Source organism: Hibiscus syriacus, unplaced genomic scaffold (assembly GCF_006381635.1).
Source record: "Hibiscus syriacus cultivar Baekdansim isolate YM2019G1 unplaced genomic scaffold, ASM638163v2 tig00110570_pilon, whole genome shotgun sequence".
Lineage (NCBI taxonomy): Eukaryota > Viridiplantae > Streptophyta > Magnoliopsida > Malvales > Malvaceae > Hibiscus > Hibiscus syriacus.
The window spans coordinates 100,861-115,517 of record NW_024062785.1 but is presented as its reverse complement, the minus strand read 5'-3'; the positions used below and the strand labels follow the sequence as shown (position 1 = coordinate 115,517).

The window sequence follows — 14,657 nt, the reverse complement described above, 5'->3', positions numbered from 1 at the left end:
AAATAATATATTTATTAAAATATTATTTTTAATTTAATAAAAATAGAGATTTAATTGAAAAATAATATATAGAGAAATATTATTATAATTATCATAAAATATATAAAGTAGAATTATATATTTATTTCAGGTCGAGTATTTTTCACCTTAGTCAAATACGATATAACCTGATCATATATTTTTAAAAAATTTGACTTGACCCGAACTAACTCTAACTTACTTTTTTCTAAAAAATCTAACCTAATCAAATTAAATCGAATCGAAACCTATTAAATTCAAGTATAGTACGAGAACAAAAATCGAGGTGATCGGTAATGAACGTGAGGGATACACAATGAATGTTTTCGATACCCGGTTCACCCGAACCAGAAGGCATCTGGTTCATCTTAATTTCACCGAAAATCCAGTATTTTCGTTTTCGTTTCCATTCTTTCCCTTCCTCAAAAACAAAATCCAAAGGGAACTTGATTTTCGTAAAATACAGAGGAAGAGAGGAGACTTTAACTTCCAAGCGGCACCGTTAAGACCAACTTCCAGTTTTTGTTATATCTCACCCAACAACAATAATAATAGGAGGAACAACCAAACTCGCCCGAGCTCCGGATACTGTAGCGAATCCGATGGACTCTTTGGGTCCGAATCGGCTTGATATCTTCGAGATTTACCGGCTGTTTTGTGGTATTTTTTCCACTTTTTGTAATAAAATTGTTATGATATTTTCTCCTTCATTGTTCCGTTTGTTTATCAAAAGAACGTATGTTTCGGTTGATGTATAATAGGAAAGATTGGCAATTTGACATGTTAATTTTGGGGGAGAAATATTGGAAATTGGATAAGGGTTTTTTTTGGGTTTACTTTTTTTGTCTAATAATTGGGTGGTGGGTTTTTCTTTCTAGTTCAAATTTTGGCCATTTTGAAGTTTAATTATGAAAAATTAATGTAATTAAGTACCCTAAAATTTTAGGTAATTAAGATAATTTGATCTGGTCAAAGAATTAGTTAAATGTTTAAGAATTAGTTAAATTTTAGGTAATTAAGGTAATTTGATCTGGTCAAAGAATTTGTTAAATGTTTAAGATTTTGGTCTGTCACTGATATGCTTGAAGCTTTAGAATTTGAACAGTTCAGAACTGTTTGTGCTGTGATTGGGATGTTACCTTTGTTTTATTTTAATAAAAAATATATTGTTTACTCTATTTATTTAACTTTTAAGCTGTCTTGCAGAACCTAGAACAGGAAATGCATGTGTTCATGGTGAAGACGGGTACCAACAAGATGAGGAATCACAAAGAGCTAAGTACTCGAAGGATGGATTGAATCAGCTGTTAAAGATGGTGGAGTCAAGGATGCACTCAAGGTAGTTGGTGGTGTTCATATCTATAATCTGTGGATATAAGTTTAGGGTGTTTGGCTAGCTATTAGGAGGATTAGAGAATTGATTGATGAGTCTTCAGACACTTTGAAAAATTGTTGGAATTAAAGTATAAGTTTAATATTTACGGAATGCCATGTGAAAGTATTACCATTTTTGGTGGTTCTTGTCTTAGATACTGCAAATTCTAGAATCTGCCAATCATGTCTTAAATTTTGAAAATTCCAGCTTGATCCTGATTTACTTGAGTGACAATTGCCCTTCTCGACCATGTTATTCTTCCTATGTGTATTGGTTATTTTGATCATATTTGTGCTGTGAATTGCAATTTTGAAAATGTATTATTCCACAGGACCTTATCAAAGTGGGCTGAATTTCCAAACAAGATTCTGTAGCCAGTCCTGTTTATTGGTTATTTGGTCTAATTGTTTGACATACACTATTGATTGAGTATCGGTTATGTTTAATGTGACAGGACTTTGATATTTGATAAACTTCGCAAGTTAATGTTACAACTAGACCTTACGGTGAGATTCCTCTTCATTGAAGTTCTTTGAGAGATAGATTTAACCAGTATTTCAGACTTTAGCTTTAAACTTTTTCATTGTTGATACACTGGTTTTATTTTTGCGTATCCTGTTTTCCATACTAAAATTTGGCTTGCTGTTGTTTCCTGTAGGCAGACTTTTCTGAATTCTCCTGCTTCTATGATTTTGTTTTCTTCATGTGCCGAGAAAATGGCCAAAAGAATATCAGTAAGTTATCTCATGCTAATTAGTTACATGGAAATACTTCCACTGATTTATCGTTGGAATAACATCGAGGTTATCTAAGCTGTAAAATACTAGGAATTTCCTTGGTGTTGTATTTAATTCTCTGGCTTTTGTCATGATTGATAGCTGTAAGAAGGGCGGTTGCTGCATGGAGATTAGTCTTAGCTGGAAGGTTTCGATTGCTTGACAAATGGTGTAAATATGTTGAGGTATGAGCATGACAGGTACCGAGTTGCTAACAGTCTAAAACTTTATGTTTGTCTTGGAGACATCTTGTGAAACTATTGGTTGTTGTTCCAACGTGCCACTTTAATTTTGGACAGAAGTTTCATCAGAATCGGGATATTGATTATAAATAATTTATTATTACTGTAATGGGTAGAAGATTTTATCCTGCATCCATGCATCTAAAGAGTGACATCTGCTGCTCCAGTTTTGTCTGTCGGAGTGGGAGAAGCGCGCCATTCTTGTACTTCAGTTTCCCTATTAGCCTTTGAAAATCCTTATAGTCCATGCCAAGCAGTTGAAAATGGACGCTACCTGCTAATGACTACTGTCAGTATCTTGATTAAGGCATCTAATGTCTTTGATTGCCTCAGGAAAACCAACATCACAATATTTCGGAGGATACTTGGCAACAAGTTTTAGCTTTTAGTAGGTGTGTACATGAAAATCTGGAAGGCTATGATCCCGAAGGTATTAAGCTTCCCTAAATCTGCCCTATTGCCCGTCTTGTATATCTGTGCGATTTGGATCATAGTTGTCTTGGTTGTTTTCCAGGTGCTTGGCCTGTTCTGATTGATGACTTTGTGGAGCATATGTACAGGTCTGGTTTGATACTTCAGCATTTTGTGTGAATATGGGAATTTTTAGGGCTAATTTCTAATTACGTGGTTTATTTTAGGTTATAATTCCAAGTTCTTATTGTTATCGTTTTAATATATTCCAACTCTTTATTTTTCCCCTGAAGTATCAGTGTCCAACCCTAGTGTTCGGTATATATTCGGACATGGGTACAGGAATACAGTCGTTGAAATATATGAAAAAATTTAGAAATAGTTGAGTTTACCCCATGTTGGACGTACACTTGTCCCTAATACTAAACCCTTGAGTCTAAGAAACATATTTAGCCTTTTGTTATATGGTCCTACTTTTTAAGTTTTAATCTTTTCATTTTTGTATTTTACTGAATAACTCTTATAAGATCACTAGCCCATATTCATTTTTGCATTGACTAATAATCATGCCTTGTGTCATTTTGTCATTCATGGTGCCAATATTCCGGAATGTTCTATTAAAAATAAGGATTAATGTACCTTTTGACCCCCGACTTTGGCATTAAGCTGCCATTTTACCTGATTTCTTGGTGCAATTTGGCACCAGACTTTGGCGTTGATATACAATTTGACCCCTAATTATTTTTGTACAACATTAAATGATTAATATTTTTATTTATAAATTAAAAATTATCTAAAGTGTTAAGATAAGATTTATATTTCACATTTAATACAAATTAAAAATTTTAATTAAGGAAAAATCTAGGAGAAAAACACATCAAAGTCGAGGGCCAGAAGGTGCATTAACCCTTAAACTAATGCTATTGCATGCACACTATACATAGATGCATGAAACCCCTTATCCTTGCTTGCTCCCCACTGCAGAATTTCTGGATCCAACAAAGATTCAAATGTTTTCTGTTGCTGTGTTGATTTGGAGTTGCAGTCGTCTGCATACGAGGACACTTTGCCTGGTATGTCGTATACTAGCTTTCACATTTACCTTTGTATAAGTTCCCTGCAAATATGGGCTGTGCAATAGATAGTTGATGTTAATTGTAACGATATCACGCTGCAGGATTAAGAGTATATCCTGGGATGAAGAGGAAATTGCCTGAATGCCAAGATGATGAAATGGAGTCTATCGATTCGCACTTCTTGAACTCACCAGCCCTGAATTGCTCATTGAATTCTAAGAGAAGTAAGTTGATTGCACAACGATCGGTTAATAGGGAAGATAATCCTCCCCAGAATTCATCTGATGATTGCATGGAAATTGCCAAGCACAGTAGTCCAATGTGTTCCTCGAAGTCTCCTTGTGCAATTGAAGGTTGCCTATCAAAGGGTTTCGCAGGGCTCTTATCGAGTTGCTCGTATTTCGCAGTTTGACCCAGAATGAATTCCCTATAACACGAACTTGCATCCTTATAGAAAAAATGTATCCTTTGCAAGTCCACGATTTAGATGTATTAAAATCTCTGCAACTCCTATTTTTCAGATGATTTTGTGGGTTAATTTCCTAATCTTTTTATGTCTGATGCATTGTCCCTGTCCTGATCTGTTGTTTTCCAGAATAATTATATTAGATTTGCTTTCAATCTTCAGCTTTATCGTTTCCCTTTCATTTTATCTCACTGTTGAGATTGAAGAAAATCAACGATTTAATCTAATATTTCCATAAATCAGAAAAAAGAAAATACAAAATCAGTAACGATGGAACATTCTTTTGCAGGGATTGTCGAAGAAATTTATTCTTACAAAAACATTTGAAATTATTATCTATATATACCAAGACACTAAATTCATCAAGCAGCGGTGCAACGAACGCCAAATCTAGTTTTGGGAAACACGAGAAACAAGCCAGTGCAAATAATCCCCACCATCGATGGGAAACCCTCCATAACGGAAAAACACAGTTGGTAACTCTATAGTCAGAGAAAGCGATTGCCATGAACACCAACACTGACATGACAGCATGAACGAAATCAGTGAGTCCGACCTTGTACTTGTACTTCGAGACCAGGCTTGAAAAGGACCAGTCCATTGGGCGTGACGAAACCGTAGTAAACCGTCCTGTCGGGGCCTCGGAAACTGTCGGTGAAATGGAAGAAGAAGCAAGAGACCGCCCAAAGGCCCAAGAGGGAGTAAATCATCATAGTGGTAACATGGGTGCAAACACCGTGACGGTAAACAGAAGGCAGAACCAATTCGATAGTTAAAAGGGTGCCTGTTGGTAGGAAGTTGACAAGCATGGAAGTTTTGGATATGTTTTTTTGAACCCCTTTGGCCACGACTCTCCTCCTGCGACCGGGTTCCGAAGGCAGGCGAGGGAGGGAGGAGGTTGGTGTAGGGTTCTCATGTGGTGGTGTTGCAGTGTAAACTCTAATGTCGATTCCATGGTCAGTTTCCTCCATTTTTTTCAGAACAGATAAAAGCCCGATGTTAAAGAAATAAAAGGTATTGGGGTGATGGTTTGATATTTAAAGGCGGTTCAAATTTCAAACTTTATTTTCAAGGTGGTTACTGACAGTTAAGGAATTTGTATCAATGGTAACTACGATAAATTGAAAATTAACACTCAAACCTTCTACCCTTCAGTTTGATTTGAGTTAATGCATTATGTTGCAACAAAATAATGCATATACAAAACCATTGGTGTTTAAAACTTGCCTATTATTTCTAAAACTGATGTATAAGTACCAAATGCAGCCACTGCAACACTCATCAAAATGGTCAGGCTTACAGCAACCAGTTCGCCGTTGAATCTCCGGTAAGTTCCCGATATCTTCTAGTAGCAGACGGATGGTAGAGTGACTGAAGCCGTGATACTTAAAAATGCTCCAACTAAGGACATGAGGGAACAGTAAGAGCCACCAAAACGGTGCTGATCACCAGGGTGGTACCGACAAAGACGTGGATGACTCGCTTCTCGCATCGATACTAAATAGGGCTCTTAACGGCAATCACAATCGGTGTAACCATCAATGCATATTTCAATATGGGGTTGACCAGGGTGGTATATATTGCAATCCTTGAGCTGAGTTTGTCAGAAGGTTCAAAGTTATCTGTGATTGAACATCTGATCCGAACATTAAGTACCCGAAAATCGCCATGGACAAGTAACAGATGGTACACAAGACAAAGCAGACAACCAACACCTAAAACAAACCAGACAAATTCACTTAAAAGCCAATCAGACAAATTGCAGAAACAAAATAAACTTAAAAGATACATTGGAGAATTGGTTCCTTTTTTTCATTGATGTGTAAAGTGTAGGGAAAACTGGATGAGTGCAATAATAAAAGGCATATAAGCCAACAGCAGTGGGAATTCCATCCCAGTTTATGAACTTTCCCTTTTGTTTAAACCAAATACCATCAAAAGCACCGGTCCAGATGATCGAGAACAAGATGATTGCAGAAGCCAAAACCCCACTGGCCGATACGTAAGACGGAAGGCTCAAATTATCCAACCAAACAGTAGGCAAAATTATGAGAGCTACGATTATAATAAACCCTGGTTTCCCACCAACTGTTAGTCGTCCAAGTTGAAACTCTCCAACGGATAACAAGTTATGCAAGTTATACCCTTCGAGAATTCGAAAACCAGCAGCCACTAAGTAGAGCTCGATGTTCATAACGATCGATGCTGTAAGTCTCCCTTTGTTCCCGAATGCACGCTCGCCTATGTCGGGATAAGTTGTGATACTTGGATCTGTGTCCATGCATCTTTGAATCAGCAAGGACGAGTAGAATGCACAAGTGGCTATGGCGAAGAGGAGTATCAAGCTCAACCATCCACCTGATGCCAGTGCATATGGGATTGACAATATCCCTACTCCTGCATAGAAAAATTACAGGTATATTTAATACAAAAAAGTATATACTCAATCTAAATTTGTTTGAAACAATCTTAAGTAAGGATGACAAACATGCGGGGTGAGTGCGAATACTCATTTTTCCATCCTCATACTCGCCTAATATCTTCATATTCATTACCTACTCATTACTAACAATAGGTAAAAATTTTAAATCCATACCTACCCACGCGTATATATTCTTAAATCTATACTCATACCCACTACCCAATTAGATACATACTAATCATCTCATACCCGTCTATGCCCACTTATATCTGTCTATACCCGTCAATTTGAGATAAAAGAAACAACAATATTAAATTCTAAAAATGTTTATACCCTAACATTTGGTTAAATCACAAATCATGTCTTATAAAATCTTAATATTTACATAACAGTCTTTAGAATTATATTCAAATTCATAATGATACAAAATATATATGGTGAGTAGTTAGTGGGCAGGTAGATACGGGACATGTAAGGTCTCAAATCCATCACCTATCCATTACCCACAACGGTATAACTTTTTACATCTACACTCGTCTACTATCCACTAATTTTATGTCCATCCTCGTCCTAAATGAAATGGATACGATATGAAACCCACTAAATTGTACTCTTATACCCTCCCTAATCGTAAAATAATTTTACTAATTTATTTATCCTTTCATATATATATATATATTAGTTGTAGGAGTGTAATAGTCGGTATCAAGTCAAATATGATACATAATAAATTAATGAAAAATCATTTTTCGTTCATAATAGAAATAAACACATATTTAATTATTTATATATGTGCGCTTTAGAAGTGTAAATGACTTTGAATTCTAGCCCTTGAAAATATATATGAAACCTTTTAGTAATCAAATTAAATTAATTTTATACATTTACATAATTTTAATATGATTACATTTTAATAAATTCATGATTTGAGTTAGTAATTGTGCTAATCATACATAAAAAAATCATAGTCAACTTATTATTTTATCATATCAATTGAAAATATTATTTCTAAATATATATTTGACAATTACAAAAAATTTATATGAAATGAAACAAGTAGTCGGATGATTAATTTTTTAAGATTAAAATTTGATAAATATTATTTATGTAAATAAAAATAAATATTATAATCCAATTAATTAAATAAAAAATATTTGGTATGTGTGAAATTGGTGGTAGATGTTGGCATACCAACCCCACCTTTACTAATGGGTGACACACCTAGCTATTGGATCATTCTATTTTCTTGTTTTCTTAAAATTACATTTATTATTGTCAAAATTAAATTTATTTAAATTAATCCAACTAAAATGTAAATTGTTTATTTATTTATTATTTAATGTTAAAGGAGAAGTATATAATATAATTAATGTTGTGATTTTAAACGTGGAACATAATTATATGAAACATGTGCTACAAATAATTGATTGGGGAGAGTGAAAAAGAAGAAGATAATCTTTCATTTTCACTCATTATTATTTATAAATTATTCGAATTAAGTGTATGTTATAAGTACAGTCATAATCATATATTGATGATATTAAAATCATAAATATGCTCAAATCAATGGAACTTGATGTATCTTTATCTGTTGATGAAGATGAAAGATAATCTTAACCCGACCAAAGACACACATTAAACAGAACAAAATCTTTCAAGTATATCCACTTCCGTGTTCTTTCGCTACCATTATGTATGATTATATATTTGGTTTGGAATATGCTCTGTTTACTGTTGTTAGTTAACTGCAAGGAATGACTTTTCTCTTTCTCTCTCTTGTTTCTCTCTCCTGCCCGAGCTGCCCTCTTTATGTGTTTCATACTGCCCAAACTGCCCTTTGTTGAACACTTTCCCCCTTTCACAAGCAGAGCCCTCCTTTGTCTTTCTCTTACTCAAAACCTCCCTTTTGACTAAATTTTATAATCTGGGTCTTGGTGATTCCCAGCTAAAGATCCTTTCTTTTTTTTTCTTTTTGCCTGAAACCACTTGATTTGAGATTTCATAAGATGGGGTCTTTTTAATGATTAAAAATATTTCTGGGTGTTGAAAACATGTTTGTTTTTTGACGGAATTTAGATCAGTTTATGGAAAGATGGGTTTTGGTAATGAATCTAGAAAAGTGATGGAGAAAAATTCAACAAGGAAGAAGAGAGATGGTGGAGAAGAAGAAACAGGGTGTTGGGTGAGTTTGAGGTTCATGGGAAGCTGCATGTGTTCAAGATCAAGAGTTGATAACTCTGTCAGTGGAAGAACAAGCACTCATTATGGTAATCTTCTCTTTCCTTTCTCCTTTTTTTAAAGCAGCTATTTTTAATCCTCAATTTTCTTATATTATATTATATGTATGTATGTATGTTATATGTGGATGTATATATATTCAAGTGAACAAAAAGGATGCTTAAGAAATGTTTTTCCCAATGGATTGAGGTAAAGGATGTGATCATTTGTATGAGAATATTTAGCAGAGATTTTAGTATAGAGAATCTTAAGGTTATAGCAAAAAATTTTGGTGTTTAAAAAAAAAACTCAATCTTTACAGTACAAATCAGGCAGAGAAAGTATAGTTTTGTGTTTTTACTGAGATTAAATACCAATTAGTGATGTTTTTTAACATGTTTTTGAGGGGTATTGGTTGAAAGAATAGAAGTTAAAGCAGAGTGAAAAAGATTGATCCTTTAAGAGGTTAATTAGTGTATGATAAATGCTTGTATATAAAATGGTATATGATAGTTGGTAGTTTTGATTATTGTTTTATAACCATCGAGCTTGATGACTTCTTTCTTTTTACAAATGCAGCGGAAAGCGAACCTACGAAAGAGAACAGCAGAGATCAGCCAGTTGTTCCAGTGTCTTCTACAACCACTAGTAATGCGGAAAGCGCTTCATCGACACCGAAGCTCAGTGAGGAACTGAAAGTCGCTTCACATCTTCTGAAGTTCACTTTTATTGACCTTAAATTAGCTACCAGAAATTTCAGACCTGAAAGTCTTCTCGGTGAGGGCGGGTTTGGTTGCGTATTCAAAGGCTGGATTGAGGAGAACGGAACTGCTCCCGTAAAACCCGGTACGGGGCTTACTGTAGCTGTCAAAACCCTAAACATCGATGGACTTCAGGGTCACAAAGAATGGCTGGTTTGACATCCGAATCTGTTTTGTTTCCTTTCTGTGAATAACGTTTCTTTCATACTATTTTTTCAATTGAACTTCCTTGTTTTGCATCATATGGCAGGCTGAGGTGGATTTTCTCGGTAACCTCCTCCATCCTAATTTGGTTAAATTGGTTGGTTACTGTATTGAAGATGATCACAGATTACTAGTGTACGAGTTTATGCCACGAGGAAGTCTGGAGAATCACCTCTTCAGAAGTATGTTATCACGTCTTGTTTCGTGAAACCTTTAGTGTGGCCGACGATTTGCTAGTGTTTATTACGATTATTTTGTGCCCTTATGCATTTGCAAATCCATGGTCGATCAGTGCTTAATTTTATCTGGTAATAACCATTTTTTGCGCAGAAGGGTCCTTGCCACTTCCTTGGTCTATTAGAATGAAAATCGCACTCGGTGCCGCAAAGGGTCTTGCCTTTCTTCACGAAGAAGCAGAAAGACCAGTGATTTACCGTGATTTTAAAACATCTAATATCTTGTTAGATGCAGTATGTAGCCGAGACTGAAAAATATTCTCTCCCTAGCTTTATTTATTTTCTTTTTTTAAAAAATTGTTTGCCAATATCAGGATTACAATGCCAAGCTCTCCGATTTTGGACTGGCGAAAGATGGTCCCGAAGGAGATAAAACTCATATATCTACTCGAGTCATGGGGACATATGGCTATGCAGCACCTGAATATGTAATGACTGGTATGCGGTAGAATTACCACTTTATTTCTGAAATTAGTTTGCTTTATACCCAACTTTCTTGCTGCTCCGGTTTTTGAATTAGCTCGCATTTCATGTTTGTGTTAACCGAACTGCATAACAATTTTATCGGGAACTTACTTTCTTCTATGATTGTTTCATTATCATTTGAATCTTTGGTTACATAAATCTAACACAGTTATTAATTAGGGCATTTGACATCAAAGAGTGATGTGTATAGCTTCGGAGTAGTATTACTTGAGATGTTGACTGGCCGGAGATCCATGGACAAAAACCGACCAAATGGGGAGCACAATCTTGTGGAATGGGCTAGACCACATCTAGGAGACAAGAGAAGGTTTTTCCGGGTTTTAGATCCTCGCCTTGAAGGGCACTTTTCGATCAAAGGTGCACTGAAAGCTGCCCAGCTTGCTGCACAATGTCTTTGCCGAGATCCTAAAGCCAGACCTCGGATGAGTAAAGTTGTTGAAACACTAAAGCCCCTTCCAAACCTTAAAGACATGGCCAGCTCCTCCTATTACTTCCAAAATATGCAATCCGATCGTACTAGGTCCTCCAACTTAACTGCCAAAAATGGCATCAGAGCACAGGCAGGATTTGTAATGAGGAACGGACAACCTATGAGGAGCTTATCCAGTTCGAACGGTCCCCATGTTTCTCCAGGTCACCATCTTCCTCCATCACCAAAGCCTAAAGCAAAAGAACAATAGGCTCAAGCTTTTTTATGTTGATATTTAGAATCCGGTCCATATCCGTACCCCATACCCGCATCTCAAGAATGCATAGTCAACACAAAATAGATGGGTACCTCTTGGATTTCTTCGACAAGGATTGTATTGCTATATTCCACTGTTTCATTGTACCAGTAGAACTGCACAAGCCATAATGGATGTGCTGCATTGTGGTTAGTTCATCGAGCTCAAGGAAGCCCGTCTCGTTTATTTCTCTTTTATTCATTAATATCCTGTACTGTTCTCCGGCACATTCAGGGATACTCGTGTTTATAGGTCTTTGAATCGAATGAAAAAGTCGATGCCTACGATTTCACAGGTATTTGTGGAGAAAAAAAGTGCGTGGTTTTAAAGTATGTTGTAAAGCATGGTTGCCCATTCTCTACGCACTAATTTTAGAACCACACAGTTTCCTCAGAAGCATTATTTAAACCCCCCCCCCCCAAAAGGCTGTCGAATTCCACATAGATGATATCTAAATAAGCGAATTAATCGTTGGCCAACCTTGAAAAGTTGGCACTTAGCAAAGCTTAGTGCCTTAGATGAAACGGGTTTACACCATTTTCTTGTGGTGTTTAACTGCGATTGAACTTGTAGTTACTGTTCAGTCTTGAATCTTAGGGACTTTCGTATAAATAAAAAAAACACGAAAACGAAGACAAATTGGAGAAACAGGGATGAAGACAAGACTGGTCTTCCTGTTTTCATTTTCCACACTAATTCGAGCCCTCTGGGGATATAATATCTCTGAATATGAAGTATGGCAGCAACGTGCGCTACGGGCATGGAAGCTTATGACCCTAACCCAGAAAACGCCACCAGGAAATTCAATCAACATGTTCATTTGTAAATCTCAATCATAACTTCTATTATTCACATGTGATATATGTATGTGTGTTAATTAATTGTATTTAATGGACAATGTGGTTCAGGGCTCTTAAAAAATCCAGCGAGGAGATCAGGGGTTTGGTTGATGGTGATAATGGTGATGATGGTGGTAACAGCACCGGCAGGAGGATCTTGAGGGGAAAACACAAGAAGTACAAGGGTCCATGCATGGCGACCAACCCCATCGACGCATGCTGGCGGTGCAGGGATAACTGGGCCGAAAACCGTAAGAAGCTAGCGAATTGCGTGGTTGGTTTCGGCCACAAAACTGAAGGAGGAAAGGATGGTGACTACTATGTGGTGACTGACGATTCCGACGATGACGTGTTAAATCCCAAACCAGGAACTTTACGTTGGGCCATGATCCGGGACGAGCCGTTGTGGATCATTTTCGCTCGCGACATGCACATCAAGTTGTCGCATGAGCTAATTATGCAAAGCAAGAAGACTATCGATGGTCGTGGAGCGAACGTCCATATCGCATACGGAGCCGGCATCACGATTCAATTTGTGCAGGATGTCATCATCCATGGCATTCATGTTCATCACATCCTTCCAAGCAAGGGTGCCGTGATAAGGGATTCGATGGATCATTACGGCCAGCGGACAATGGGCGACGGAGATGGCATCAACATATTCGGATCAACAAACATCTGGCTCGATCACATTTCGATGTCGGAATGCCAAGACGGACTCATCGATGCAATCCAAGGCTCCACGGCCATCACAATCTCAAATTGTCATTTCACCCATCACAACGACGTTACACACTTACACTCCACACTATGTTCTTCACATTACATACATATTTTCACCACTATATCACATAACCAACGGTATATACGGTTCAAGTGATTTTATTGGGTGCAAGCGACAGCTACGCAACAGATAAACTGATGCAGGTCACGGTAACATTCAATCATTTCGGCAAAGAACTGATACAGAGAATGCCGAGATGCAGGTGAATAGGGATGGGCCGATCAAATTATCGTATATTTTAAAAGTTCGTTCCCCTCCTAATATAAAATCATGTTTACGTCCACGTAGGTTGGGTTTCTTTCATGTTGTTAATAATGATTACACGCATTGGAAAATGTATGCCCTAGGAGGCAGCATGCATCCCACCATTATCAGCCAAGGCAACAGGTTCGTTGCACCGGAAGACAACGATGCGAAAGAGGTGACGAACAGAAACTACGCGCCGGAGTCGGAGTGGAGCAAATGGATATGGAGATCGGAAGGAGATTTGTTGTTGAACGGAGCTCGTTTTAGGACATCGGGACCACTCGTATCTCCACATTATGACTTCACCAAGATGGAGATGATCGATGCCAAGCCCGCAACATTTGTCGGAAAACTCACTAAATTTGCCGGCGCTCTTGAGTGCAAAAAGGGCAGCCCTTGTTAAAATCTTCATTCTTGTCTTCTTCTTCTTTTCTTTTTTAATCATGTAAAGAAGATGAACAATAGGAGATGATGAGCGACTGCCCCGGTGGATCTACCTTGCACTTTTTAAAATTATGTTAGTATTTTAATAAAATAATTTTTAAATCTTTTATTAACAATGATTCATATTTTATTCATTCCAACTATATTATATATATATATTTTTTAAAGAGAATGACATGTAAATATATAGCCTCAACGTCGAAATAACCGAAAGTTTGATTATTCGTCATGGAAGAAAATATTACCCGTAACTAGGGAAGAAACAGCACCAAAACAAGCTAATGATTCAAAAGTAGCAACCACTACACAACGTCCGAACCACACCATACCCAAGCCAAAAGCATACAACAACCCGCTCCCTTGAAATCCCACAATACACAGGAAAAAAACCACGAACAAATAACAATCTCCAAGCATGGGTACATAATCAAAGTTTTGCATATAGCAACAAATAGGTCGGCCCATACCGAACTTCCTCAAAAAAGAAGATCCATACCAGATTTAAGGAGTCCCAAAACTCTCCTTTGAGAACCTGTGCACTTTAGCTGACACATGCAAAATCCCAACGAAGAACCAAAGTTACAGACCACCCACTCCTAAGAATAGACAAAAGCTTCGATTGAACCATGTCAGCAGCAGGACAGACTACATTCCACCAGCGCCAGACACGAGCATCTATCACAGAAAAGCACACCACACCATATACCCTAAAACTATTCGTGACTATCACCAGGAAAAAAGCCTGCACAAAAAAATCTAGTCCCAACCACAAAGCTTTAAGAAACTCCCACCTTTGCAAACCTCCGAACGCAAACTGAGAAGATAAACCATTTCTGTTTTGATACATGAGGCTAAAATGGATACCCAGAGTCCCACTTTCACTGACGTAGCAGAGGACCCATCACCCAGTCCAAAACCAAGCTTGAATC

At 37.0% G+C, this 14,657-nt stretch overlaps 3 protein-coding genes and 2 pseudogenes across 5 annotated transcripts; 3 read left to right on the top strand and 2 right to left on the bottom strand.

The window, feature by feature from the left end:
• The first annotated feature begins 365 nt into the window (after positions 1 to 365).
• Positions 366 to 4,444, top strand: LOC120132998. The gene is made up of 9 exons (XM_039149672.1): positions 366 to 678; positions 1,225 to 1,357; positions 1,848 to 1,899; positions 2,052 to 2,127; positions 2,272 to 2,354; positions 2,745 to 2,841; positions 2,926 to 2,971; positions 3,807 to 3,895; positions 4,000 to 4,444. The coding sequence occupies exons 1-9, from the start codon at positions 621 to 623 to the stop codon at positions 4,308 to 4,310; spliced, it is 945 nt and encodes a 314-aa protein (XP_039005603.1). The 5' UTR covers positions 366 to 620; the 3' UTR covers positions 4,311 to 4,444.
• Positions 4,445 to 4,726: 282 nt separating this feature from the next.
• LOC120132936 lies at positions 4,727 to 5,335 on the bottom strand (annotated as a pseudogene).
• Positions 5,336 to 5,573: 238 nt separating this feature from the next.
• LOC120132997 lies at positions 5,574 to 6,764 on the bottom strand (annotated as a pseudogene).
• Positions 6,765 to 8,532: 1,768 nt separating this feature from the next.
• LOC120132996 (probable serine/threonine-protein kinase PIX7) lies at positions 8,533 to 11,616 on the top strand. Of its 3 annotated transcripts, none has more exons than XM_039149670.1 (6): positions 8,533 to 9,053; positions 9,586 to 9,917; positions 10,015 to 10,150; positions 10,299 to 10,438; positions 10,519 to 10,642; positions 10,850 to 11,616. In XM_039149670.1, exons 1-6 carry the CDS (start codon positions 8,879 to 8,881, stop codon positions 11,368 to 11,370), a joined length of 1,428 nt encoding a protein of 475 aa, XP_039005601.1. In that variant the 5' UTR covers positions 8,533 to 8,878; the 3' UTR covers positions 11,371 to 11,616. The 3 variants fall into 3 exon arrangements, with proteins under 3 accessions (XP_039005601.1, XP_039005600.1, XP_039005599.1); XM_039149669.1 differs by having other exon boundaries at positions 9,583 to 9,917; positions 10,302 to 10,438; XM_039149668.1 differs by having other exon boundaries at positions 9,583 to 9,917.
• Positions 11,617 to 12,312: 696 nt separating this feature from the next.
• Positions 12,313 to 13,687, top strand: LOC120132935 (probable pectate lyase 19). The gene is made up of 3 exons (XM_039149613.1): positions 12,313 to 13,039; positions 13,129 to 13,240; positions 13,327 to 13,687. Exons 1-3 carry the CDS (start codon positions 12,313 to 12,315, stop codon positions 13,685 to 13,687), a joined length of 1,200 nt encoding a protein of 399 aa, XP_039005544.1.
• The last annotated feature ends 970 nt before the right edge of the window (positions 13,688 to 14,657 follow it).